Source organism: Nyctereutes procyonoides, unplaced genomic scaffold (assembly GCF_905146905.1).
Source record: "Nyctereutes procyonoides isolate TBG_1078 unplaced genomic scaffold, NYPRO_anot_genome, whole genome shotgun sequence".
In the NCBI taxonomy this organism is placed as follows: Eukaryota; Metazoa; Chordata; class Mammalia; order Carnivora; family Canidae; genus Nyctereutes; species Nyctereutes procyonoides.
In genome coordinates this window covers 35,111,917-35,139,258 of record NW_026575133.1, presented here as the reverse complement: position 1 = coordinate 35,139,258, position 27,342 = coordinate 35,111,917, and the positions used below count along the sequence as shown (strand labels likewise).

The following is a 27,342-nucleotide window of genomic DNA, read 5'->3' as shown; positions in this document are numbered from 1 at the left end:
TCTCTGGTCTGTCCCACCAACATCTGTGTCGCAACAATACCCTCGACGACTGTAGTTGTAGAGGGAGTCTCAAGGTCAGTAGACTAATTCCTCCAGCTTTATCTCCTTCGAAACTGTTAGCCGTTCTACTTTTGCCTTTTCATATAAATTTTAGGGTCGTCTTCCCTGTACGTATGGAAACTCTTGCTGCGATTCTGATAGTGATTGCGATAAACATGCATAGCAGTTTGGGGAGGATTAGCCTCTTTGCTGTGCTGACTCCTACCCCCCATGCCCAGCAGATTCCCCCCCCCCATTTATCTGCACCCTCTCTGAGTCCTGCCGCCAGCACCGGACACTTTCCAGCATGGAAGTTCTGCAGTTTGGGTAGAGTACACCTAAACACTTAAAAAATGTTTAGTGTCTTCAAATGGTATTTTATTTTTTGTTTTTATTTATTTTTATCTTTTTCTTTTTGATTTGAAAATTTATTTATTTATTTATTCATTCATTTTGAAGTATTTTTTTATTGGAGTTCAATTTACCAACATATAGCATATCACCCAGTGGTTATCCCATCAAGTGCCCCTCTCAGTGCCTCTCACCCCGTCACCCCAATCCACCGCCCAACTCCCTTTCCATCACCCCTTGTTCATTTCCCAGAGGTAGGAGTCTCTCACGTTCTGTCTCCCTCACTGATATTTTCCACTCATTTTCTCTCATTTCCCCTTTATTCCCTTTCACTGTTTTTAATATTCCCCAAATGAATGACAACATACACTGTTTGTCCTTCTCCGATTGACTTACTTCACTCAGCATAATACCCTCCAGTTCCATCCACGTTGAAGCAAATGGTGGGTATTTGTCGTTTCTAATGGCTGAGGAATATTCCATTGTATACATAAACCACATCTTCTTTATCCATTCATCTTTCGATGGGCACCGAGGCTCCTTCCACAGTTTGGCTATTGTGGACATGGCTGCTAGAAACAATGGGGGTGCAGGTGTCCCAGCGTCTCACTGCCTCTGTGTCTTTGGGGAAAATCCCCAACAGTGCAATTGCTGGGTCGTAGGGCAGGTCTATTTTTGACTCTTTGAGGAACCTCCACACAGTTTTCCAGAGTGGCTGCACCAGTTCACATTCCCACCAACAGTGTAAGAGGGTTCCCTTTTCTCCGCATCCTCTCCAACATTTGTGGTTTCCTGCCTTGTTAATTTTCCCCATTCTCACTGGTGTGAGGTGGGATCTCATTGTGGTTTTGATTTGTATTTCCCTGATGGCAAGTGATGCGGAGCATTTTCTCATGTGCATGTTGGCCATGTCTATGTCTTCCTCTGAGATTTCTCTTCATGTCTTTTACCCATTTCGTGATTGGATTGTTGGTTTCTTTGGTGTTGAGTTTAATAAGTTCTTTATAGATCTTGGAAACTAGCCCTTTATCTGATATGTTATTTGCAAATATCTTCTCCCATTCTGTAGGTTGTCTTTGAGTTTTGTTGACTGTATCCTTTGCTGTGCAAAAGCTTCTTATCTTGATGAAGTCCCAATAGTTCATTTTTGCTTTTGTTTCTTTTGCTTTCGTGGATGTATCTTGCAAGAAGTTACTGTGGCCAAGTTCAAAAAGGGTGTTGCCTGTGTTCTCCTCTAGGATTTTGATGGAGTCTTGTCTCACATTTAGATCTTTCATCCGTTTTGAGTTTATCTTTGTGTCTGGTGCAAGAGAGTGGTCCAGTTTCATTCTTCTGCATGTGGATGTCCAATTTTCCCAGCACCATTTATTGAAGAGACTGTCTTTCTTCCAGTGGAGTAGTCTTTCCTCCTTTGTCGAATATTAGTTGACCATAAAGTTGAGGGTCCACTTCTGGGTTCTCTATTCTGTTCCATTGATCTATGTGTCTGTTTTTGTGCCAGTACCACACTGTCTTGATGACCACAGCTTTGTAGTACAACCTGAAATCTGGCATTGTGATGCCCCCAGCTATGGTTTTCTTTTTTAAAATTCCCCTGGCCATCTGGGGTCTTTTCTGATTCCACACAAATCTTAAAATAATTTGTTCCAACTCTCTGAAGAAAGTCCATGGTATTTTGATAGGGATTGCATTAAACATGTAAATTGCCCTGGGTAACATTGACATTTTCACAATATTAATTCTGCCAATCCATGAGCATGGAATATTTTTCCATCTCTTTGTATCTTCCTCAATTTCTTTCAGAAGTGTTCTGTAGTTTTTAGGGTATAGATCCTTGACCTCTTTGGTTAGGTTTATTCCTAGGTATCTTATGCTTTTGGGTGCAATTGTAAATGGGATTGACTCCTTAATTTCTCTTTCTTCAGTCTCATTGTTAGTGTATAGAAATGCCACTGACTTCTGGGCATTGATTTTGTATCCTGCCACGCTGCCAAATTGCTGTATGAGTTCTAGCAATCTTGGGGTGGAGACTTTTGGGTTTTCTACGTAGAGTCTCATGTCATCGGCGAAGAGGGAGAGTTTGACTTCTTCTTTGCAAATTTGAATGCCTTTAATGTCTTTTTGTTGTCTGATTGCTGAGGCTAGGACTTCCAATACTATGTTGAATAGCAGTGGTGAGAGTGGACATCCCTGTCTTGTTCCCGATCTTAGGGGAAATCAAATGGTATTTTAAATTTTGTTTCACTTGTGTTCATTGCTGGTACATGAGAACACAACTGGCTTTTGTATGCTTAGTGTGTATTCTGTGGCCTTGCTGAATACACTGTTAGTTCTAGAGGATGCTGTATAGAATCCTGGGGACTTCCTGTGCAGACAGTCATGTCATCTATAAATAGGAACGGTTTTATTTCATTCTTTCCAGCCTGGATGCCCCTCACTTCTTCCCCTGTCTTTATTACACTGGACAGAACTTCTAGTTCTGTGTTGGACAGTAGTGGCAAGAGCCCACCTCCTTGCATTCTTAGGGGAAAACACTCAGTTTTTGGCAAAGTGTAATGCTAACTCCGGGAGATTTATAAATGCTCTTTATGAAGTTGGAGCGGCTCCTCGGTTCTTTGTTTTCTGAGAATTGTTACCGTGGATGATGTTAGATTCTGTTAAACAGGTTTCTTGCATCTATTGATAGAAACATGTAACTTCTGCTCCAGCCTATTAATACAGTGGATCTCACTGATTGGCTTTTGAATAATGAACCGTCTTGAATCCCACTAAACACCACATGGTCAGATTGTCTCATGCTTTTGGTATATTGCCGGACGCTATTTGCAAATATTTTAAAAGAATTTTTCATGTATATTCATGAGAGAGATGGGCTGTAGTTTTCAATCTGGACTGTCCTTGTAAGATTACGCTATCAGGATAATACTGGATTCATGAAATTATGTGGGAAGTGTTCCTCTTTTACTTTCCCCAACCACTGGTTGGCAGACTCTTGCTGGGTTCAGCTGGTGACACTGGGGGGACTGTCCATCAACACAGAGGAAGAATGAGCCCCTGGACTGGGACTCCTGCATCCAGCATAGCTGTGCTTCAGGTGTAAAGGGGGGAAACAAAGACATTCTGAGGTGAAGGAACACTGAGAGACTTTGCTTCCATCAGACCCCACCCTTAAGCGTGGCTACGGGAGCTTGCAAGTGCAAAGAGGATGGTGGAAAGAGGAGACTAGGAACTTTAGAATGAAGGGAAAACCATGGCATAGGGTTAAATGACCTTTCATCATGAGCTGCTCAAATCACATCAGATGGTCGAAGCATGTTTGCTGTGCATGGAGGAAACACTCAGAGCATTCACATTTAGAAAGTGGGGCAGGCACAAGGATGTCAACAGAAGTTGACTATTCACCCAAAGTGGTAAAGCAGTGATATGACAGGTTGTGATAGGTCACAGGTATGCACGGCCACATCCAGAGCAACCGGTAAGGAAACCATAGGATACAGAACGGCACTAACCAAAACACCACCTCATAAGGAAATTGAACTATTATTATGATGGAACTAATCATGATGGGTCTCTAGAAAGTGAAAAGGTTTCCAACCATAAGGCAAGACAAAAGAAGCAGAGGGAAGAAATAAAAAGGAAAAGAGACATAAGCCCTAACAATGATTTGATAACCTAAATTATCCAAATTGAATTTCTAATTTTATAATTTCCCCCACCTCCCCTGCCCCAAAAGAGAAATTTCCAGGCCCAGATGATTTCAGTGGAGAATTCTGTCGAACACTTAAAGATTTAACTTTATAGAGTCTCCTCTGGAAAAAAGAAGAAGAGCGAATGCTCCCAGCCCATTTTATGATACTCAGATGGACAAGGATAGCACAAAAAATGAAAACAACATTATAGATCAATATTTCTCTTGAACTTAGACCCCAAAATCCTCAGCAAAACCTTAGCAAATTGAATCCAGCAATGAATAAAATGGAGACTACACCACCACCAAGTGGGATTTGTTTAAAGGATGCAAGGTCGATTTTCTATTCAAAAGTCAGTCACTACAATCCACCTTAACAGGTGAAGAAGAATCAGTGATCAGAACCGCTGCAGTAGAAGAAGCATTTGACAAGATAACAACGCTCATTCATTGATTTTTAAAAAACAAAACCAAACCCAGCAAGCAGGGAATAAAGGGAGAGCTGCTTCATTCAACTTGGTAAAGAATATCTGCAAATCCCATGGCTGACATCACACTGGATGGTGACAGGCTGATGCCTTCCTTCTAATCCTTGTAAGAGAGGAAACAACAAAGATACCCACCATCCCTGCTCTCATTCAACAGCCCTGGCATCCTAGACCGTACAATAAGGCAGGAGTAGAAAGGATAGGAAAGGAAGAAGAAAAGGGAAGAAATTAGACTGCCTTTATTCACAGATAACATGGTTGGCTATGTAGAAAATCCAAAGCAATGTACGCCCAAGTCCCCAAGAACTAATACACGAGGCCTGTGAGGCTGCAGGTTACAAGGTCAACACACAAAAATCTGCCTTTCTGTATACTAACAGCAAATAATTGGAGGCTGAAATTTAAAAATGCAGTACTGTTTGTAATTGCTCCAGGAAAAAAAAAACAAAAACAACGTACTACTTAGGTATAACCTAACAAGGCATATATAGGATATGTGTTCTGGAAACCACAATCCACCAGAGTAAGAAGTCAGAGAAAACATCAATCATCGGAGAGATTTGCTATGTCCCTGGGTTGGAAGACTCAGCAGAGCAACAACACCAATTCTCCTCAAAATGATCTGTAGGTTCAATGCAATTCCTACTAAAACTCCATCAAGATTCTTTGTACACATAAAGAAGCTTATTATAAAATTTATAAGGAAACATATGGACCCTAGAATAGCCACATTCATTTTGAAAAAGAAGAATGAATGAAGGGAAGCAATCATTCTTGCTATGTTAAGAATTTAGTAAATAGCAACATTTCTCAAGCCCATGCATGTTGGTGGAGGGACAGACGCACAGATCAACGGAACAGAATGCAGGACCAGAAATAAACCAACACAAATATTCTCAACTGATGTTTCACAAGGATTCAAATGCGATTCAGTAAAGGAAGGATCGCTTCTTGCACAGTGGTGTTGCAGAAACTGGACAAACATGGACACACACACACAAAAATGAACCTTGAGATGATCTTCACACCACATGCAAAAATTAAAATAGATTACGGACCTAAATGTAAATGTAAAACTATACAGCTTTTGGAAAACGGTCGTAGAACAAAGCCTTCAGGACCAAGGGTCAGGGGAAGAAATCTTGGACTTGGCTTCAAGAGCATGATACACAAAAGGAAAATGTGATACATTGGAACTAAGCAAAATTGAAATGCTTCCATCAGTGATCTTACACAAATGGAAAGGCAGGTGTCAGATGGGGGGAAAAGGTGTGCGATCTGACAAAGGACTTGGATCCAGAATATGTAAACAGCTCTCAAAACTGAACATTCAGAAACAATCCACTTAGGAAACGGGAGGTGTGCCCAGGTGGCTCAGTCAGTTAAGCATCCAACTCTTGGCTTCAGCTCATGTCATGATTTCAGGACCCTGGGATCAAGCCCCGTGTGGGGCTTCCCACTCAGCATGGAATCTGCTTGAGATTCTCTCTCTCCTTGTGCCCCTTCCCCTGCTCTCTCTCTCTCTCTCTCTCTCTCTCTCTCTCAAATCTTGAAAAATAAGAGAGAGAAAGAGAGGTTAGGAAAGAGATTTGAACAGACTTCGTTGAATAGGACACACAGATGGCCAATAAGCACAGGAAAGGATGCTCAACATCATTAGCAGTTAGAAAAATGTAAAATAAACCCGTAATGAGATGTCACTACGCACCTCCCAGGAACGTTAAGCAAGACATGGTGATGATCCCGATGCTGGGGAACTTGCAGAAACCGCTCACTTGCTTACTGCTGGTGGAAACAGCGGTATTTTGTTGAATAGAGAGAACCAACCTCAAATAGATTATGACTGCGTTCATGTAACATCCTTGAAATAACATCATAGAGACAGAGAGCAGATTAGCGGTAGCCAGAGGCTAGGACATCAAGGATGTGTCTTGTGGTGATGGAACATTCCACATCCTGTGAAGGTGGTAGTCCACAAAGCCACACAGGTGATAAAACTATGGAGCTACGTGCACACAGGCACCCACAGATGAGCACATGTATAGCTAGTGGGATGTGAATATGTTCTGTGGGTTGCATTGAAGTAAATGCCCTGGTATTGATGCTGAACTGGTCATGCAGGATGGTGCCAGCAGTGAAGGCTAGGCAAAGGACACAGAGAACCTCCCTCTGTATTTGTCTGCAACTTCTTGAAAATCTATAACTGTTTCAAAAAGAAAGTTTAAGGATCATGTTATATGTACCAGGAATGAAGGAACAGAGATATTTTTTTAATTTAAAAAATTAAAAATAAAAGCTACCATTTGTGTTAGTTTAAAAAAAAAACCCAAACTCAAATATATGCAGAAATATGCAGAAGATAGATACACTGAAAAATCACAAAATAGTACTGAGAAGTTGAGGAAGTCGTATGTGAATACAGGAGTGTGCCTTGCTCTTAGATTAGGAGCCCCAAAATCGTAAAGATGACAGTTCTCTCCAGGTTGATCTATAGATTCATTACAAGCCCAATAAGAATCCAACAAATTTCAGGCCAATTCTCAGTTTTTTTTTTAAAAAAAGATTTTATTTATTTATTCACGAGACACACACACAGAGGCAGAGACACAGGCAGAGGGGGAAGCAGGCTCCATGCAGGGAGCCCGACGTGGGACTCGATCCCGGGACTCCAGGATCACACCCTGGGCCGAAGGCAGGTGCTAAACCACTGAGCCACCCAGGGATCCCGATTTCAAGCCATTTCTCAGTTTTATTTTTATTTTTATTTTTTTTAATTTTTTTTTATTTATTTATGATAGTCGCACAGAGAGAGAGAGGCAGAGACACAGGCAGAGGGAGAAGCAGGCTCCATGCACCGGGAGCCTGACGTGGGATTCGATCCCGGGTCTCCAGGGTCGCGCCCTGGGCCAAAGGCAGGCGCCAAACCGCTGCGCCACCCAGGGATCCCCATTTCTCAGTTTTATATCCCCACCCACCCATTTGGGAAGGGCTAAGAACCACCAAGGCGGTCTTGAAAAACAAGAACAAGGATGGAGCATTTAATACCAGATACCAGGATATATATATATATATATATATATATATATATATATATATATATATAAACTATAGTAACTACAACAGCCTGGCCTTGGTGCAGCAACAGACACATAGACAAATGGAACAGAACAAGGAGTCTGAAAAGAGGAGGATGGATGGATACATGGGTGGGCATATGGAAAGGGTGACAGCGCAGAGGAGAAGGCAGGGTCTTCTCAATACAGGGCGGGCGCTGGGTCAATCGATATCCTTATAGAAAACAATGAATTTGGGATCCCTGGGTGGCGCAGCATTTGGCGCCTGCCTTTGGCCCAGGGCGCGATCCTGGAGATCCGGGATCGAATCCAACGTCGGGCTCCCGGTGCATGGAGCCTACTTCTCCCTCTGCCTGTGTCTCTGCCTCTCTCTCTCTCTCTCTCTCTCTGTGTGTGTGTGACTATCATAAATAAATAAAAATTTTAAAAAAAAGAAAACAATGAATTTTAATGAGTATCGCATACCATCAATAAAAAACGATTTCAGATGGGTTGTCAATCTAGACATGAAAGGCAAAACAGCAAAGCTTCTAGAATTAAATAGGATCTAGAATCAGTAGGAATTAAATTATCTTTATGGCTTAGAATAGGCAAGCACTTCTTAAATGGAAAATAAGCCAAGCATAAAGGGAGAGAATGGACAAGCTAGATGTCATAATGGAGCAGTGTTCCTCATTAAAGAAACACCCTTATGGGGGACTCCTGGGTGGCTCGGTGGTTGAGTGTCTGCCTTCGGCCCAGGACGTGATCCCTGAGTCCCAGGATCGAGTCCCACATCGGGCTCCCTGCATGGGGCCTGCTTCTCCCTCTGCCTGTGTCTCTGCCTCTCTCTCTCCGTGCCTCTCATGAATAAATAAATAAAATCTTTAAAAAATAAATGAATAAAAGACGCCCTTATGGGAATGAGAAGGCAAGCCCAGAAGCTTGGACATTTTCACAGTAAATGCGACAACAGAGGCATGTGCCCAGACTACGTAAGAATGTCCTTGCGTTAAACAGAAACAGCAACTACATATAAGACTAGGTGACGCCATGGTGACGGGCACCCGAGAAGGTACACACCCAGGACAGCAGACCGCGAGCATCGCAGGGGCACTCCGCATTTGTCATCGGGGAACTAGAGTGTAAACTACGGCCAGATCCCATTACGATGCCAGCAGAACGGCCGCACTGAGAAATAGAGCACCAAGGGTCAGGGTTGGGGAGGGTGTGCTCCAGTGCTCCACACTGCTCACGGGAGCGAAAGTTGGTGTATCCGCCCCCGGGAGAACAAGTTTGGCAGTTTCTACTAAAACCGCCCAAACGCATACTTCGTGTTGCAGCAGGTATCGTGTCGCCTGTGTGTCCCTCGATCTAGCCTAGGCAAACTGAATGCATGTCAGAAAAAAAAAAATTAGTTCAAATGTTTACAGCAGTACAGGCCATAGTAATAACGGGCACTGTGTGTCACGCTGTCCACACACCCAACGTGTAGGTGCATGTGATACGTTCACACAGTGCAATGCTCGACAGGGTGTGCACGCATCATTGCTACATGCAGTTACATCCAGGAGTCACTCAAGCATCACGCTGAATGAAAGGAACATAAAAGCATCTGCACCACTGCATGCACAAGACCCCCAAAAACACCCAAACGGGGATCCCTGGGTGGAGCAGCAGTTTAGCGCCTGCCTTTGGCCCAGGGCACGATCCTGGAGACCCGGGATCAAGTCCCACGTCGGGCTCCCGGTGCATGGAGCCTGCTTCTCCCTCTGCCTGTGTCTCTGCCTCTCTCTCTCTCTCTCTGTGACTATCATAAATAAATAAAAAATTAAAAAAAAAAACACCCAAACAGACTGCTACCCTTTATGGAAATGAAAGCTGTTGAGGGTTCCGTATCTGTGCATGGTTTTATAGCTTGCTAAATTTCATTGAAGACTTACTTTAAAAAGCATGAAATGCCACCTAAGATAGCGGTTTATCATCACTACAAATTAGATTACAGGACGTTCGGTTGTCCTACCGTGAAGATGGACCAAAGCCCAGAGCCTTTCTCAAGGCAGCCTTAAATTCTTTGTTCCTCAGGCAGTAGATCAAGGGGTTGATTATCGGGGTGAGGACAGTGTACACCGCAGAGATGAGCTTGTTGGAGCTCCGGGAATCGATGGCCTGGGGCCGGACGTACATGAAGATCATGGCCGTGTAGAAGATGGTGACCACGGTGAGGTGGGAGGCGCAGGTGGAGAAGGCCCTCCAGCGGCCCGTGGCCGAGGGGATGCGCAGGACGGCCAGGGTGATGTGCCCGTAAGACAGCACGGTGGCCACCAGGGGCGACACCAGGATGATGAAGGCCAGGATGAAGTCCACCAGCTCCGCCGTCGAGAAGTCGGTGCAGGCCAGCTTGAGGATGGGGGAAATGTCACAGAAGAAGTGGTTCAGGACGTTGGAGCCACAGAACGTGGCCCTGGAGATAAAGCACACCTTGATCACAGAGATGGAGAAGCCGCTGACGAAGGAGAAGGCCACCAGCCGGACACAGAGCCCCGTGGTCATGATGACTTGGTAGCGCAGGGGGTGGCAGATGGCCACGTAGCGGTCATAGGCCATGGAGGCCAGGAGCACGCATTCGGTGCACACCAGGGAGCTGAAGAAGTAGAGCTGGGTCATGCAGCCGGCAAAGGAGATGAGTTTCTGCTGCAGGAGGAACCCCCCCAGCATCTTGGGGACGATGTCAGACACGTACCAGACCTCCAGGACAGACAGGGCGCCCAGGAAGTAGTACATGGGCCTGTGGAGGGGGGCGCTGCGGCGGACGGTGACGATGATGACGAGGTTCTCCACCAGGATGAAGAGGTAGGTGAGCAGGAAGACGAGGAAGAGCACGTACTGCAGCCGAGGGGCCGTGGGGAAGCCCAGCAGGACGAAGACGCTGACCTTGGTGGCGTTCCGTCCCCGCATCCTGTGAGCTGGGCGCCCGGGCCTGCAAAACACCGTCGTCCCGGAGTGAGGGGCTGCGGGGCCTCGGGGGGGGGGGAGGCGGAGCTCACCCCCAGCTGGGTTTGGACCCAGTGGTGACACACTTGGGTCCACGTTCCTGAGCAGGAGGCCCTGAGGCTTGGGTTTTGGGGCCAGAGGTGGGAGAGACAAGGGGCGGGGGAGGAGTGTGCAGGGTGAGGAACGGAGCCGTCTGCCTGGACCGGTGGCGATGGCCGGGCCTGCTCCAAGTTCCCACAGGGCGTGGGGTCCTGTTGACAAGCACACACCCACCCTGGGTCCCCGGCCATCGCTGACATCCTCTGCTGCCACCACCTCAGTCAGGACGGTCATGACGAAGCCTTATTTAATTTTCCCCCTAAATTTTAGAGATGGTCACGGCTGGTGATCCAACCCGGCTATGTCGCACCCGGGCATGGAACGGTCGCCGCGGGAAGACAACCTGGTACCTCAAAGTGGGGTCGTGCCCACCTCTCTCTGGACTAGCGAGCTGCTGCCAGTGAGGGAGGGGCCCCGATTCTCTGGCCGACATGCCCTGACCTCACCCCGTGCTGCACACTCACCCGCACACCCACACGCCACACACAAAGCACCATGCACGGACCATACACACAGGCATGCACACACCACAACACACAACTATGCGCATGCATGCACTGTACACACATGAGCACGCACCACTCTACACACACCACTACCCACATGTGTGCACACACACTGCTCTATGCACATGCACACACCACTATATACACACACAGCATTGCACACATGCCACCGTACACGTACATGCATGCACACAGCACAGCACACAACCGTGCACGTGCACACATGCCACCATACACTCACCACTGTACACATGCTGCGAGCACGTACACACCACTACATGCACACGCACATGCTCCTGGGGTGGCCGGCCCTGGGAGGAACCACACCGGGAACACGGGGACGGGTGCCCAGGCAGCAGCCGTGCAGAGGGGCAGGACGCCCGGGGAGGCGGAGGGGGCAGGACCAGGACTCAGAGCTCTGACCCTGGGTGATTCACTTAGGAACCCTCCAGTGGGCACATGCAGAGCAGGGCCCCCGGGTGACCCCCAGAGCCCTAAGCATCTGCCACAGACCAGGAAGGTCCATTCAAGTCCATGCAGTGGACACTGACCAGGAACAGATGGAATTCAGCAAGAAGTCGGGGCCACCAGACAACCAGAGCAAGTCCCCAGCCAGACTGCGTAGGGGACACCTGTCACGAAAGCTCCCGGGAAGGGAGGGGCTGTGGTGCCCGGCCCCAGCGGGCCTGGGGTCATCGAGGCCACCTGGTGAGTGAAGGGCGCTGTGTGCTCCGGCGGGCAGGGGGTGCTCAGGTGGTTGGATGGGAGGAGGGCACCGGGCGGACCCACCGGGCGGCCACGGGGGCTTCTCAAGGCAGCAGAGGAGGTACCCAGAGCTGTGGAGGAGCCAGCGGGAGCCGAGGCCCGGGGCGAGCAGAGCAGAAATCGGGGAGCCCTGGGGGACGCTGCGACGCACACAGGACAGCGACGTTGGCAGGAGCCTGCGTGCCCGGTAGCCGCAGCCGCCGTGAGCCCGCTGGGAAGCTGCAGGCTGTCCCGGGCCGTGGTGACCTGCAGGGCCCGTGGCTGTGCCTGGCCTCCGGCTGACCTGGCGCCCGGCCCGAGGAGGGTGACTTGGCCTCACAGGTGCCCGACCCTGCTGGCTGCCTCTTGTATTTCACACACGGTGTTTGGACACGTGCCGGGGGCCAGTGGGACAGGCGGCCGTCCTAGCGGAGCTCACGCCCCAGCTGGGGGGCCGAGTGGACACGGAGTCGGGGTGGAGACGCGGAACGCTGCGGAAGCAACACAGGACGGGACGGGACGCCCGGGGGCTCCGTGGGTGAGCGTCTGCCTTCGGCTCCGGGGACGACCCCAGGGTCCTGGGATCGAGTCCCGCATCGGGCTCCCCGCAGGGGGCAGCTTCTCCCTCTGCCTGGGTCTCTGCCTCTCTCTGTGTCTCTCATGGATAAATAAACAAAATCTCAACAAAACCAATACCACAGCACACCCCTACCCCCAAATTCGGCACCGTGGCCTACGAAGGGGTTTGAGGAGCTGGCAGAAGCAGGAGGTCACGCTGACCTCCCCTCCGGCTCCCCTGCAGCAGGTGCCCGCCCACGGCAGGTGCCCTCCCTGGCCCCGGAGCCTCTGCCTGTGAAGGCAAAGGGCCGCCTCGAAGGATCTGGACCCCAGGCCTCGCTCGGCGCCCGGTCCACCAGGCCTGGCTCTTCCCCAGTGCCCGGGGAGGCCCCCCAGCCCGTCCACTCTGAGGGCATCCACGACCCTCTGCCCACCTGAGGACCTCAGGTCCCGCGTCCCCCTGTGGAGCCCCTGACCTCACGAGGCGCCCGGGGGTCTGTGCTGGTTATTCGGAGCGTCAGGGAGCAGGCGCATCCGTGCCAGACCCATCAGCTCCCCGAAAGCCCGCGTTTACTTACACATCCAAGACCCTTGAAAGCGAGCTCCCCCTCCCCTGCTCTTGGACAACGGCTGTATTTTCTTTTTAAATAAACTTTGATTTCGGATAACTTGACATGTATAGACAACGGCGGAGAGAGTTCCCCGGGTCCCGCAGACCTTGCCTCGGCTGCCGTGAGGCCACCTCCCCCGAGGCGTCGTGCAGAGGGGAGTCGCTCTGAGCCCCTGCCCCAGGTCGGGTGTGGGCAGATCTGGGGTCGGGGGAGGCACAGGGGCGTGCACACGCGCACACACGCACACGCCGCCGCATCGCAGGGTAAGCATCCTACTGTGACGTCACAGCGAAATGGGCCAGGCGTGGGCTTGGACACTGTTGCCTCCTACCTGCGCCCCGGAAGCCTCTCGGAGAGACGGAGGCGGCCGCGGGGTAGGACCGGCTTCTCCGCGTGCCCAGCGACGCCCAGGCTGACCGCGGTGCCGACCCACACGCTCCGCAGAAGCAGGCTGCCGGGGGACCGCCTGTGGCCTTTTCTGCGGGAGCTCGGGGACTCCAGGGCCCAATTACCCCCGCCAAGCTGACGACGCGACTCGCTGCCAATTAGCGGGTCCTTGTGCCTCTGGGGCCAGCCGGGTCCCCCCCCGGACTGAGGGCCCCTGGGCAGGTCTGTGGAGCCCAGGCCCCGTGGCCCCCGTTTGACTGGATGGGCACACACGTTGGTGGCCGTGTCCCTGACCTTGGAGCCCGCCCCCCGCCTGCCCAGGGTCCTGCACCCAGAGACCGGCAGGTGCACGGCTGCACTGAGCGGAGCCCAGGCTTAGGCTTGCGGGAGGGCGGGGCGGCGGGGACAGCAGCTGCGGGTCAGAGCCAGAGCCAACCCCAGCCGAGCTGTCCCCGTCCCCCGGCGGCCGCCCCGCAGCCAGAGGGCCGAGGAGGACACGAGGCGGGTCCTGACGCCCCCGCTCAGGACCTCCGCGGGGCCTCCCATGTGCCTCACCACTGCCCCTCCCGTCCCTTCCCCTGGAATCCCACCCTGCCCCGCTCCTCCCACAGGCCTGCCCAGCCCCAGCCCCTGTCCGAGCCCCTGCCCTCTGCACCCGCCACCTGCCCCTGCCCAGCCCCTGCCCCTGCCCCTGCTTGCCAGATTCCTCCTGACGTGAACATGAAATTCCTGAACCCTTAAACCAAACACCCCGAACCCCAACTGCCATTACATTCCTGAGCCTCAGGGAAGCCCCACCGCTCCCCTGGCCTGAGCGCAATTCCTCGGCCCTGGGCCCTAATCGTGCCCATCTCATGGCATTTCCCGGAGCCTCGGGCTTCCAGACGGTCTCCAGGTCGCAGAGCCCCAGGACACCCCTGCTGCCCTTCACAGGAGCCCCCCGTCCTCCGTCTCCTTGAGAAGCTGTTTCCATCCGGCCCCTCCCCTGGAATCTGGAAGGGCTCCTGGAGCCCCCTCAGCCCCGGGCCCATTGCCACCCACAGAAGGTTGTGCGAGGAGCTTCCCAGCGGGGCAGGCGGTGCTCACCCCTCCCAGGAGCTGCAGCCTCCGCCGCGGCCTCCCCTCGCTGGCCGGGTCATCCTCTCCACCCCCCTGCCCCCTCGCCCCCCATCTGCCGCCCGCCACAGCCTGGGGCCACTCTCAGCGCTGCCCCCACCTGCCCCCCAGGTGTCCCTCTGTGAGCGCAGGACGCCAGCACCCGGCCTCTCTCAGCTCCCCACACTCCCTGCTGCCCCTGCCTCTGGCCTTGGTGACAAGGACGCTGCCCAGCACGCCTGGGCCCCTGACCACCCTTCACCTTGAAAAGGCCCTGGGGGGGGCCTCTGCAGCCCCCCATGGGCTTGCCTTCTCCCCTCTGGCTGCAGAGTGGCCGTCGCCCCCGGGTGGCCAAGCCTGCCTCTCTGGGCTCCGGGGGCGAGTGTCCATCCTCTGGCCCTCCAGCACGGACCTCAGGCCTGACGCAGGAGGCTGGCCGGCAAGGACACCAAACTGGGACAGACCAGCAAAGAAGTGAGCACGGACGGGGGCAAGAGTCCCAGGCAGCGCGGCGGGGCTGCTCCCAGTGCAGAAGCCCGTCCCGCCGCCTGTGAGAGACGCTCCAGGACTCGGTCTCAGCCCCCGCTCCCGTGAACTCCAGAATTGTTTTCTTAATATAAATTTATTTTTTATTGGTGTTCAGTTTGCCAACATATAGAATAACACCCAGTGCTCATCCCGCCAAGTGCCCCCCTCAGTGCCCATCACTCCAGGACTTTTTACAGGATTCCTGAGAAGGACCAGTGAGGACAAAGGGCCTATGCGCATCTTTACACTCCAGGGCTCCAGGAGGGCTGGTGGCTCCAGACCCTGGGGGAGGAGGGCACGGAGGCCCCGGGGCTGTCCTGTCTGCGCCCTGGGGTTGTCTGCTGGTCTCCACGGACCCCTCCATCCTCCTCAGGTCCCCAGTCCTGCCCTGATGGTGTGGGTGCCTGCCCACGTGTTCTCTTACTTGGTCCCAGAGTCCAACAGACTGGGGCTTTGGAAGCCTGGAGCCGATCAGAGTCACCTGGAAAGCCGCGTCATGTCTGAAGGGTCTGGGCACACGCTGGGCACATCCTGAGGTTCTGACCTGGGGCTCGGCGTGCCCGGCCCCACAGGACTGTCACTAGAAGGGTGCCAGGTCCTGTTCGTGGCCCTGGGGCAGGGCTCCCTGGGGGATGAGGCTGGGGTCTCCAGAGGCTCCAGGTTGTTCCCTGACGACAGTGACAATGTCCTTTTTGTACCTCGGGGAACTAATCCCACGAATGTTTGTCAACTGCCCACCAGGCACCATGTAGAACTGCGAGGGGCCCCAGACAAGGTCCTGCCTGCCTGTGTTACAGGTCAACCAAGATCGCGTCTTATTCTTTCAGCAGCTGATGGGTGAGGGGCTCACGCCCAGAAAAAGGAGAGATTGGTGGCTGGCTCAGGCCTTTGCAGAAGAAATATTGTGAGTTTAAACAAGTCTATAGGTTCTTACAATCCTGGACGGAGTTTGCTGTGCGGATGCTTGAGGCTCATCTCACCACATAGTCCAAGAGTCAACTTTTTTTTTTTTATAATAATTTATTTAGGGATCCCTGGGTGGCGCAGCGGTTTGGCGCCTGCCTTTGGCCCGGGGCGCGATCCTGGAGACCCAGGATCGAATCCCACATCGGGCTCCCGGGGCATGGAATCTGCTTCTCCCTCTGCCTGTGTCTCTGCCTCTCTCTCTCTTGTGTGTGACTATCATAAATAAATAAAAGTTAAAAAAATTAAAAAAAAGAATTATTTATTCATGAGAGACACAGAGAGAGAGGCAGAGACACAGGCAGAGGGAGAAGCAGGCTCCCTGTGGAGAGCACGATGGGGGACTCGGTCTTGACCCCAGGATCATGCTCTGAGCCGAAGGCAGATACTCAACCACTGAGCCACTCAGGTGCCCCTGAAACTGTGAGGTTTTTTTTTTTAAGATTTTATTTATTTACTTGAGAGATAGCACAAGCAGGGGGAGCAGCAGAGGGAGAAGCAGGCTCCTCCCTGAGCAGGACTCGATCCCAGGACCCCTGGTTCATGACCTAGGCCAAAGCAGATGCTGGACCGCTGAGCCACCCGGGCTGCCCAAGAGTTAACTCTATAAAACATTGCAATTATTAGGACTTTAGCACCTCAGATGACCTGGTATGTTTTGTTCTTTCGTGAACGCGCAGGGCAATGTTAAGGATGAAAAAAATCACGAATTCCACTTTGCTCCGATATAAAATGAAGAAACTAGTCGTGTAAGTACACCAGCTCCCTGATACTGAGCTCCTTCCATGAGCTGAAGGAGACATAAGGAAGCGGGAGCAATCTTTGTAATGATGGAGGGGATTCCCATTATTGCAAATTAAATGGCCCCAAAAGAGAAAGTATATTTTTTCAGATTATGTTCTAGAGGAGTAGAATGCCAGGCGTGCCCTCCTACGTGGGAACTTGACCAAAGCCCAGAGCCTTTCTCAAGGCAGCCTTAAATTCTTTGTTCCTCAGGCAGTAGATCAAGGGGTTGATTATCGGGGTGAGGACAGTGTAGACGACAGAGATGAGCTTGTTGGAGCTCCGGGAATCGATGGCCTGGGGCCGGACATACATGAAAAGCAAGGCCGTGTAGAAGATGGTGACCACGGTGAGGTGGGAGGCGCAGGTGGAGAAGGCCCTCCAGCGGCCCGTGGCCGAGGGGATGCGCAGGACGGCCAGGGTGATGTGCCCGTAAGACAGCACGGTGGCCACCAGGGGCGACACCAGGATGATGAAGGCCAGGATGAAGTCCACCAGCTCCGCCGTCGAGAAGTCGGTGCAGGCCAGCTTGAGGATGGGGGAAATGTCACAGAAGAAGTGGTTCAGGACGTTGGAGCCACAGAACGTGGCCCTGGAGACTAAAGAACACCTTGATCATAGAGATGGAGAAGCCGCTGACGAAGGAGAAGGCCACCAGCCGGACACAGAGCCCCGTGGTCATGATGACTTGGTAGCGCAGGGGGTGGCAGATGGCCACGTAGCGGTCATAGGCCATGCAGGCCAGGAGCACGCATTCGGTGCACACCAGGGAGCTGAAGAAGTAGAGCTGGGTCATGCAGCCGGCAAAGGAGATGAGTTTCTGCTGCAGGAGGAGCCCCCCCAGCATCTTGGGGATGATGTCAGACACGTACCAGACCTCCAGGACAGACAGGGCGCCCAGGAAGTAGTACATGGGCCTGTGGAGGGGGGCGCTGCGGCGGACGGTGACGATGATGACGAGGTTCTCCACCAGGATGCAGAGGTAGGTGAGCAGGAAGACGAGGAAGAGCACGTACTGCAGCCGAGGGGCCGTGGGGAAGCCCAGCAGGACGAAGACGCTGACCTTGGTGGCGTTCCGTCCCCGCATCCTGTGAGCCGGGCGCCCGGGCCTGCAAAACACCGTCGTCCCGGAGTGAGGGGCTGCGGGGCCTCGGGGGGGGGGGGAAGCGGAGCTCACCCCCAGCTGGGTTTGGACCCAGTCGTGACACACTTGGGTCCACGTTCCTGAGCAGGAGGCCCTGAGGCTTGGGTTTTGGGGCCAGAGCTGGGAGAGACAAGGGGCGGGGGAGGAGTGTGCAGGGTGAGGAACGGAGCCGTCTGCCTGGACCGGTGGCGACGGCCGGGCCTGCTCCAAGGTCCCACAGGGCGTGGGGTCCTGTTGACAAGCACACACCCACCCTGGGTCCCCGGCCATCGCTGACATCCTCTGCTGCCACCACCTCAGTCAGGACGGTCATGACGAAGCCTTATTTAATTTTCCCCCTAAATTTTAGAGATGGTCACGGCTGGTGATCCAACCCGGCTAAGTCGCACCCGGGCATGGAACGGTCGCCGCGGGAAGACAACCTGGTACAGCAAAGTGGGGTCGTGCCCACCTCTCTCTGGACTAGCGAGCTGCTGCCAGTGAGGGAGGGGCCCCGATTCTCTGGCCGACATGCCCTGACCTCACCCCGTGCTGCACACTCACCCGCACACCCACACGCCACACACAAAGCACCATGCACGGACCATACACACAGGCATGCACACACCACAACACACAACTATGCGCATGCATGCACTGTACACACATGAGCATGCACCACTCTACACACACCACTACGCACATGTGTGCACACACACTGCTGTATGCACATGCACACACCACTATATACACACACAGCATTGCACACATGCCACCGTACACGTACATGCATGCAAACAGCACAGCACACAACCGTGCACGTGCACACATGCCACCATACACTCACCACTGTACACATGCTGCGAGCACGTACACACCACTACATGCACACGCACATGCTCCTGGGGTGGCCGGCCCTGGGAGGAACCACACCGGGAACACGGGGACGGGTGCCCAGGCAGCAGCTGTGCAGAGGGGCAGGACGCCGGGGGAAGGGGAAGGGGCAGGACCAGGACTCAGAGCTCTGACCCTGGGTGATTCACTTAGGACCCTCCGGTGGGCACATGCAGAGCAGGGCCCCCGGGTGACCCCCAGAGCCCTAAGCATCTGCCACAGACCAGGAAGGTCCCTTCAAGTCCATGCAGTGGACACTGACCAGGAACAGACGGAATTCAGCAAGAAGTCGGGGCCACCAGACAACCAGAGCAAGTCCCCAGCCAGACTGCGTAGGGGACACCTGTCACGAAAGCTCCCGGGAAGGGAGGGGCTGTGGTGCCCGGCCCCAGTGGGCCTGGGGTCATCGAGGCCACCTGGTGAGTGAAGGGCGCTGTGTGCTCCGGCGGGCAGGGGGTGCTCAGGTGGTTGGATGGGAGGAGGGCACCGGGCGGACCCACCGGGCGACCACGGGGGCTTCTCAAGGCAGCAGAAGAGGTACCCAGAGCTGTGGAGGAGCCAGCGGGAGCCGAGGCCCGGGGGGAGCAGAGCAGAAATCGGGGAGCCCTGGGGGACGCTGCGACGCACACAGGACAGCGACGTTGGCAGGAGCCTGCGTGCCCGGTAGCCGCAGCCGCCGTGAGCCCGCTGGGAAGCTGCAGGCTGTCCCGGGCCGTGGTGACCTGCAGGGCCCGTGGCTGTGCCTGGCCTCCGGCTGACCTGGCGCCCGGCCCGGAGGAGGGTGACTTGGCCTCACAGGTGCCCGACCCTGCTGGCTGCCTCTTGTATTTCACACACGGTGTTTGGACACGTGCCGGGGGCCAGTGGGACAGGCGGCCGTCCTAGCGGAGCTCACGCCCCAGCTGGGGGGCCGAGTGGACACGGAGTCGGGGTGGAGACGCGGAACGCTGCGGAAGCAACACAGGACGGGACGGGACGCCCGGGGGCTCCGTGGGTGAGCGTCTGCCTTCGGCTCCGGGGACGACCCCAGGGTCCTGGGATCGAGTCCCGCATCGGGCTCCCCGCAGGGGGCAGCTTCTCCCTCTGCCTGGGTCTCTGCCTCTCTCTGTGTCTCTCATGGATAAATAAAAAAAATCTCAACAAAACCAATACCACAGCACACCCCTACCCCCAAATTCGGCACCGTGGCCTACGAAGGGGTTTGAGGAGCTGGCAGAAGCAGGAGGTCACGCTGACCTCCCCTCCGGCTCCCCTGCAGCAGGTGCCCGCCCACGGCAGGTGCCCTCCCTGCCCCCGGAGCCTCTGCCTGTGAAGGCAAAGGGCCGCCTCGAAGGATCTGGACCCCAGGCCTCGCTCGGCGCCCGGTCCACCAGGCCTGGCTCTTCCCCAGTGCCCGGGGAGGCCCCCCAGCCTGTCCTCTCTGAGGGCATCCACGGCCCTCTGCCCACCTGAGGACCTCAGGCCCGCGTCCCCCTGTGGAGCCCCTGACCTCACGAGGCGCCCGGGGGTCTGTGCTGGTTATTCGGAGCGTCAGGGAGCAGGCGCATCCGTGCCAGACCCATCAGCTCCCCGAAAGCCCGAGTTTGCTTACACATCCAGGACCCTTGAAAGCGAGCTCCCCCTCCCCTGCTCTTGGACAACGGCTGTATTTTCTTTTTAAATAAACTTTGATTTCGGGTTAACTTGACATGTATAGACAACGGCGGAGAGAGTTCCCCGGGTCCCGCAGACCTTCCCTCGGCTGCCGTGAGGCCACCTCCCCCGAGGCGTCGTGCAGAGGGGAGTCGCTCTGAGCCCCTGCCCCAGGTCGGGTGTGGGCAGATCTGGGGTCGGGGGAGGCACAGGGGCGTGCACACGCGCACACACGCACACGCCGCCGCATCGCAGGGTAAGCATCCTACTGTGACGTCACAGCGAAATGGGCCAGGCGTGGGCTTGGACACTGTTGCCTCCTACCTGCGCCCCGGAAGCCTCTCGGAGAGACGGAGGCGGCCGCGGGGTAGGACCGGCTTCTCCGCGTGCCCAGCGACGCCCAGGCTGACCGCGGTGCCGACCCACACGCTCCGCAGAAGCAGGCTGCCGGGGGACCGCCTGTGGCCTTTTCTGCGGGAGCTCGGGGACTCCAGGGCCCAATTACCCCCGCCAAGCTGACGACGCGACTCGCTGCCAATTAGCGGGTCCCTGTGCCTCTGGGGCCAGCCGGGGCCCCCCCCCCGGACTGAGGGCCCCTGGGCAGGTCTGTGGAGCCCAGGCCCCATGGCCCCCGTTTGACTGGATGGGCACACACGTTGGTGGCCGTGTCCCTGACCTTGGAGCCCCGCCCCCCGCCTGCCCCGTGTCCTGCACCCAGAGACCGGCAGGTGCACGGCTGCGCTGAGCGGAGCCCAGGCTTAGGCTTGCGGGAGGGCGGGGCGGCGGGGACAGCAGCTGCGGGTCAGAGCCAGAGCCAACCCCAGCAGAGCTGTCCCCGTCCCCCGGCGGCCGCCCCGCAGCCAGAGGGCCGAGGAGGACACGAGGCGGGATCTGACGCCCCCGCTCAGGACCTCCGCGGGGGCTCCCGTGTGCCTCACCACTGCCCCTCCCGTCCCTTCCCCTGGAATCCCACCCTGCCCCGCTCCTCCCACAGGCCTGCCCAGCCCCAGCCCCTGTCCCAGCCCCTGCCCCCTGCACCCGCCACCTGCCCCTGCCCAGCCCCTGCCCCTGCCCCTGCTTGCCAGATTCCTCCTGACGTGAACATGAAATTCGTGAACCCTTAAACCAAACACCCCGAACCCCAACTGCCATTACATTCCTGAGCCTCAGGGAAGCCCCACCGCTCCCCTGGCCTGAGCGCAATTCCTCGGCCCTGGGCCCTAATCGTGCCCATCTCATGGCATTTCCCGGAGCCTCGGGCTTCCAGACGGTCTCCAGGTCGCAGAGCCCCAGGACACCCCTGCTGCCCTTCACAGGAGCCCCCCGTCCTCCGTCTCCTTGAGAAGCTGTTTCCATCCGGCCCCTCCCCTGGAATCTGGAAGGGCTCCTGGAGCCCCCTCAGCCCCGGGCCCATTGCCACCCACAGAAGGTTGTGCGAGGAGCTTCCCAGCGGGGCAGGCGGTGCTCACCCCTCCCAGGAGCTGCAGCCTCCGCCGCGGCCTCCCCTCGCTGGCCGGGTCATCCTCTCCACCCCCCTGCCCCCTCGCCCCCCATCTGCCGCCCGCCACAGCCTGGGGCCACTCTCAGCGCTGCCCCCACCTGCCCCCCAGGTGTCCCTCTGTGAGCGCAGGACGCCAGCACCCGGCCTCTCTCAGCTCCCCACGCTCCCTGCTGCCCCTGCCTCTGGCCTTGGTGACAAGGACGCTGCCCAGCTCGCCTGGGCCCCTGACCACCCTTCACCTTGAAAAGGCCCTGGGGGGGGCCTCTGCAGCCCCCCATGGGCTCGCCTTCTCCCCTCTGGCTGCAGAGTGGCCGTCGCCCCCGGGTGGCCAAGCCTGCCTCTCTGGGCTCCGGGGGCGAGTGTCCATCCTCTGTCCCTCCAGCACGGACCTCAGGCCTGACGCAGGAGGCTGGCCGGCAAGGACACCAAACCGGGACAGACCAGCAAAGAAGTGAGCAAGGACAGGGGCAAGAGTCCCAGGCAGCGCGGCGGGGCTGCTCCCAGTGCAGAAGCCCGTCCCGCCGCCTGTGAGAGACGCTCCAGGACTCGGTCTCAGCCCCCGCTCCCGTGAACTCCAGAATTGTTTTCTTAATATAAATTTATTTTTATTGGTGTTCAGTTTGCCAACATATAGAATAACACCCAGTGCTCATCCCGCCAAGTGCCCCCCTCAGTGCCCATCACTCCAGGACTTTTTACAGGATTCCTGAGAAGGACCAGTGAGGACAAAGGGCCTATGCGCATCTTTACACTCCAGGGCTCCAGGAGGGCTGGTGGCTCCAGACCATGGGGGAGGAGGGCACGGAGGCCCCGGGGCTGTCCTGTCTGCGCCCTGGGGTTGTCTGCTGGTCTCCACGGACCCCTCCATCCTCCTCAGGTCCCCAGTCCTGCCCTGATGGTGTGGGTGCCTGCCCACGTGTTCTCTTACTTGGTCCCAGAGTCCAACAGACTGGGGCTTTGGAAGCCTGGAGCCGATCAGAGTCACCTGGAAAGCCGCGTCATGTCTGAAGGGTCTGGGCACACGCTGGGCACATCCTGAGGTTCTGACCTGGGGCTCGGCGTGCCCGGCCCCACAGGACTCTCACTAGAAGGGTGCCAGGTCCTGTTCGTGGCCCTGGGGCAGGGCTCCCTGGGGGATGAGGCTGGGGTCTCCAGAGGCTCCAGGTTGTTCCCTGACGACAGTGACAATGTCCTTTTTGTACCTCGGGGAACTAATCCCACGAATGTTTGTCAACTGCCCACCAGGCACCATGTAGAACTGCGAGGGGCCCCAGACAAGGTCCCGCCTGCCTGTGTTACAGGTCAACCAAGATCGCGTCTTATTCTTTCAGCAGCTGATGGGTGAGGGGCTCACGCCCAGAAAAAGGAGAGATTGGTGGCTGGCTCAGGCCTTTGCAGAAGAAATATTGTGAGTTTAAACAAGTCTATAGGTTCTTACAATCCTGGACGGAGTTTGCTGTGCGGATGCTTGAGGCTCATCTCACCACATAGTCCAAGAGTCAACTTTTTTTTTTTTATAATAATTTATTTAGGGATCCCTGGGTGGCGCAGCGGTTTGGCGCCTGCCTTTGGCCCGGGGCGCGATCCTGGAGACCCAGGATCGAATCCCACATCAGGCTCCCGGTGCATGGAGCCTGCTTCTCCCTCTGCCTGTGTCTCTGTGCCTCTCTCTCTCTCTCTCTCTCTCTCTGTGACTATCATAAATAAATAAAAATTTAAAAAAATTAAAAAAAAAGAATTTATTCTTGAGAGACACAGAGAGAGGGGCAGAGACACAGGCAGAGGGAGAAGCAGGCTCCCTGTGGAGAGCACGATGGGGGACTCGGTCTCGACCCCAGGATCATGCTCTGAGCCGAAGGCAGATACTCAACCACTGAGCCACTCAGGTGCCCCTGAAACTGGGAGTTTTTTTTTTTTAAGATTTTATTTATTTATTTGAGAGATAGCACAAGCAGGGGGAGCAGCAGAGGGAGAAGCAGGCTCCTCCCTGAGCAGGACTCGATCCCAGGACCCCGGGTTCGTGACCTAGGCCAAAGCAGATGCTGAACCGCTGAGCCACCCGGGCTGCCCAAGAGTTAACTCTATAAAACATTGCAATTATTAGGACTTTAACACCTCAGATGACCTGGTATGTTTTGTTCTTTCGTGAACGCGCAGGGCAATGTTAAGGATGAAAAAAATCACGAATTCCACTTTGCTCCGATATAAAATGAAGAAACTAGTCGTGTAAGTACACCAGCTCCCTGATACTGAGCTCCTTCCATGAGCTGAAGGAGACATAAGGAAGCGGGAGCAATCTTTGTAATGATGGAGGGGATTCCCATTATTGCAAATTAAATGGCCCCAAAAGAGAAAGTATATTTTTTCAGATTATGTTCTAGAGGAGTAGAATGCCAAGGCGTGCCCTCCTACGTGGGAACTTGACCAAAGCCCAGAGCCTTTCTCAAGGCAGCCTTAAATTCTTTGTTCCTCAGGCAGTAGATCAAGGGGTTGATTATCGGGGTGAGGACAGTGTAGAGAACAGAGATGAGCTTGTTGGAGCTCCGGGAATCGATGGCCTGGGGCCGGACATACATGAAAAGCAAGGCCGTGTAGAAGATGGTGACCACGGTGAGGTGGGAGGCGCAGGTGGAGAAGGCCCTCCAGCGGCCCGTGGCCGAGGGGATGCGCAGGACGGCCAGGGTGATGTGCCCGTAAGACAGCACGGTGGCCACCAGGGGCGACACCAGGATGATGAAGGCCAGGATGAAGTCCACCAGCTCCGCCGTCGAGAAGTCGGTGCAGGCCAGCTTGAGGATGGGGGAAATGTCACAGAAGAAGTGGTTCAGGACGTTGGAGCCACAGAACGTGGCCCTGGAGATAAAGTACACCTTGATGACAGAGATGGAGAAGCCGCTGATGAAGGAGGAGGCCACCAGCCGGACGCAGAGCCCCGTGGTCATGATGACTTGGTAGCGCAGGGGGTGGCAGATGGCCACGTAGCGGTCATAGGCCATGCAGGCCAGGAGCACACATTCGGTGCACACCAGGGAGCTGAAGAAGTAGAGCTGGGTCATGCAGCCGGTAAAGGAGATGAGTTTCTGCTGCAGGAGGAACCCCCCCAGCATCTTGGGGATGATGTCAGACACGTACCAGACCTCCAGGACAGACAGAGTGCTCAGGAAGTAGTACATGGGCCTGTGGAGGGGGGCGCTGCGGTGGACGGTGACGATGATGACGAGGTTCTCCACCAGGACGAAGAGGTAGGTGATCAGGAAGACGAGGAAGAGCACGTACTGCAGCCGAGGGGCCGTGGGGAAGCCCAGCAGGACGAACACGCTGACCTTGGTGGCGTTCCGTCCCCGCATCCTGTGAGCCGGGCGCCCGGGCCTGCAAAACACCGTTGTCCTGGAGTGAGGGGCTGCGGGGTCTCGGTGGGTGGGGGGAGCGGAGCTCACCGCCAGCTGGGTTTGGGCCCAAGGATCAGATGTCTGGGTCTATCAGCAGCAAGGGGAGGAGGAACCGTCTCCAGGTGAAGCCTCTCCCTTCAGGAGCTTCCTGGTGTCCCTGATTCTGGTCACGCTGAGGAGGACGGGGCTCTGGAATACCCACCCACATCCTCCCCCAAGTCTTGTTGGTGGTCTTGTTTCCCCACAGCCCTGAGTTCTCCAAAGATTCTAAAGGACAATAGGAAATCCAAGTTGTCTCCACCCTGGGTTGCCTGGGCCTGTTGTTGGTCATCTGGCACATTCTTTCTAAATCAATAGATACTAAACCTTCCACCTGGTTTCAGAGTCGATTTTATAAGAGGAGGGGACAGCAGCAGGCTCATAGGATGCTGGGATATAGTGTCCCAGGGAAGCCAGACCCCAGACCCAGGCACACCCACAGGGCTGGGGGCCTTGAGGAACAGCAGGAGTCTCCAAGTCAAGAGAGGAGAGTGCTCACATGTCAATCTTTCTGCCATCTCAAAACTCCGGAAAATATGACAAAAGAGGAAAAAGATAAAAACCCAGGGGTACCTGGGTGTCTTAGTTGGTGCAGCACCAGCCTTTGGCTCAGGTCATGATCCTGAGGTCCTCTTGGGATGAAGCCTGGTGTGGGGGGGAGGCTGCTTCTCCCTCTGCCTCTCCTCCTGCTCATGTTCTCTCTCTCTCTCTCATAAATAAAATCTTAAAAAGAAAAATATAAAGACCCATAACATCAAAAAGAGACCAGGAGGTCATATCAGCAAGGGAAGGATTCTGATCCAATTCAGGAGGAAAGAAAAGAGATGACAGAAAGGTGGCTGGGGCAGCAAGAGTAGAGAAGTCTAGAATGTTCTCCAGGGCCTGTATCTTCCCAGCACCTGACAGGTGTGATGGGGGGAAGGTGGGTGAACACAGGGCTCCTACATACATTCTGTTTCCAGAACAGTCCAGTGGCTGCCTCCATGTGGCTCTCCCCATCCTACGTGTGGGTCCCCGGATCTGGCCTCAATGGGACAAAGGACCACGTCACCCTCATCACCTTCATCACCAACCAAGTATTTTAACATGAAACACATCCTGCCATCATCACCAGGGCCCCGTGAAAGCAAAGCTGACATCTTCATGCTCAGACAAAGTCAGACTCAAATCAAAATATTCATGGGTTTATCCAAGACCATGACACAAACCCAGGCCCTCTGACCCCACGGCTGCAGCTCCCCCCACCAGAGGTATCCACAAGACAGAAAACAAACCCATCTGGTTCCAGCCAGAAATCTGGAATTGTTGAGATGGATACGTGGAGCTGCGGGCTGCCTTCTGACCCGACTCTAATAGGCTCTATGAACGAAAGGTCACAAAATAGAAAGTGTGTTTGACCAGGAGAGGCAGACAATAGCCTCTAAGGACCAAGTGGTGCCTAAGTAAATTTGTCACGTCTGTACTTGGACAACCGAGCAGTCACTGAGAAGCAACACAGCTCTCTGCAGGTATGGAGTGATTTCGAAGACATAGAATTAAATCTTCTAGATATTCTTAGCATGTAAGTAAGAGCACATAGGTGAGCAGACCGCGTGGGACCCTCATGCAGGGACCCGGCAATGCCCGTTGCCCAGGTGGGAAGCAGGTGCCTAGAACACAGTGGTGGACAGAGAGGGCTCCACGAGATAGTTTTGCTACTTTCTCCATTTTGTTTCGTGTTAATGTGTTAGTTATTCAAAATGGCGATCCATTACTTATTTCTAAATTCTCAAATGCTCCTTTTAAAAAAATAATGTTATGTGCTGGATTAAACAGTCAGTAGGTAAACATTTCCCCACAGTTCACATCCCAATGGAAAACCTACAGACAGACTGGGT

The 27,342-nt window shown here is 54.6% G+C and overlaps 2 protein-coding genes and 1 pseudogene across 2 annotated transcripts; all 3 read right to left on the bottom strand.

Annotated features, from left to right (window-relative positions):
- Positions 1-9,638: 9,638 nt before the first annotated feature.
- On the bottom strand, positions 9,639-10,577 carry LOC129493910 (olfactory receptor 6B2-like). The gene has a single exon (XM_055300594.1). The coding sequence runs from the start codon at positions 10,575-10,577 to the stop codon at positions 9,639-9,641; it is 939 nt and encodes a 312-aa protein (XP_055156569.1).
- A 6,457-nt stretch (positions 10,578-17,034) lies between these two features.
- On the bottom strand, positions 17,035-17,974 carry LOC129523171 (olfactory receptor 6B2-like; annotated as a pseudogene).
- A 6,471-nt stretch (positions 17,975-24,445) lies between these two features.
- LOC129523170 (olfactory receptor 6B2-like) lies at positions 24,446-25,384 on the bottom strand. The gene has a single exon (XM_055345789.1). The coding sequence runs from the start codon at positions 25,382-25,384 to the stop codon at positions 24,446-24,448; it is 939 nt and encodes a 312-aa protein (XP_055201764.1).
- Positions 25,385-27,342: the final 1,958 nt, after the last annotated feature.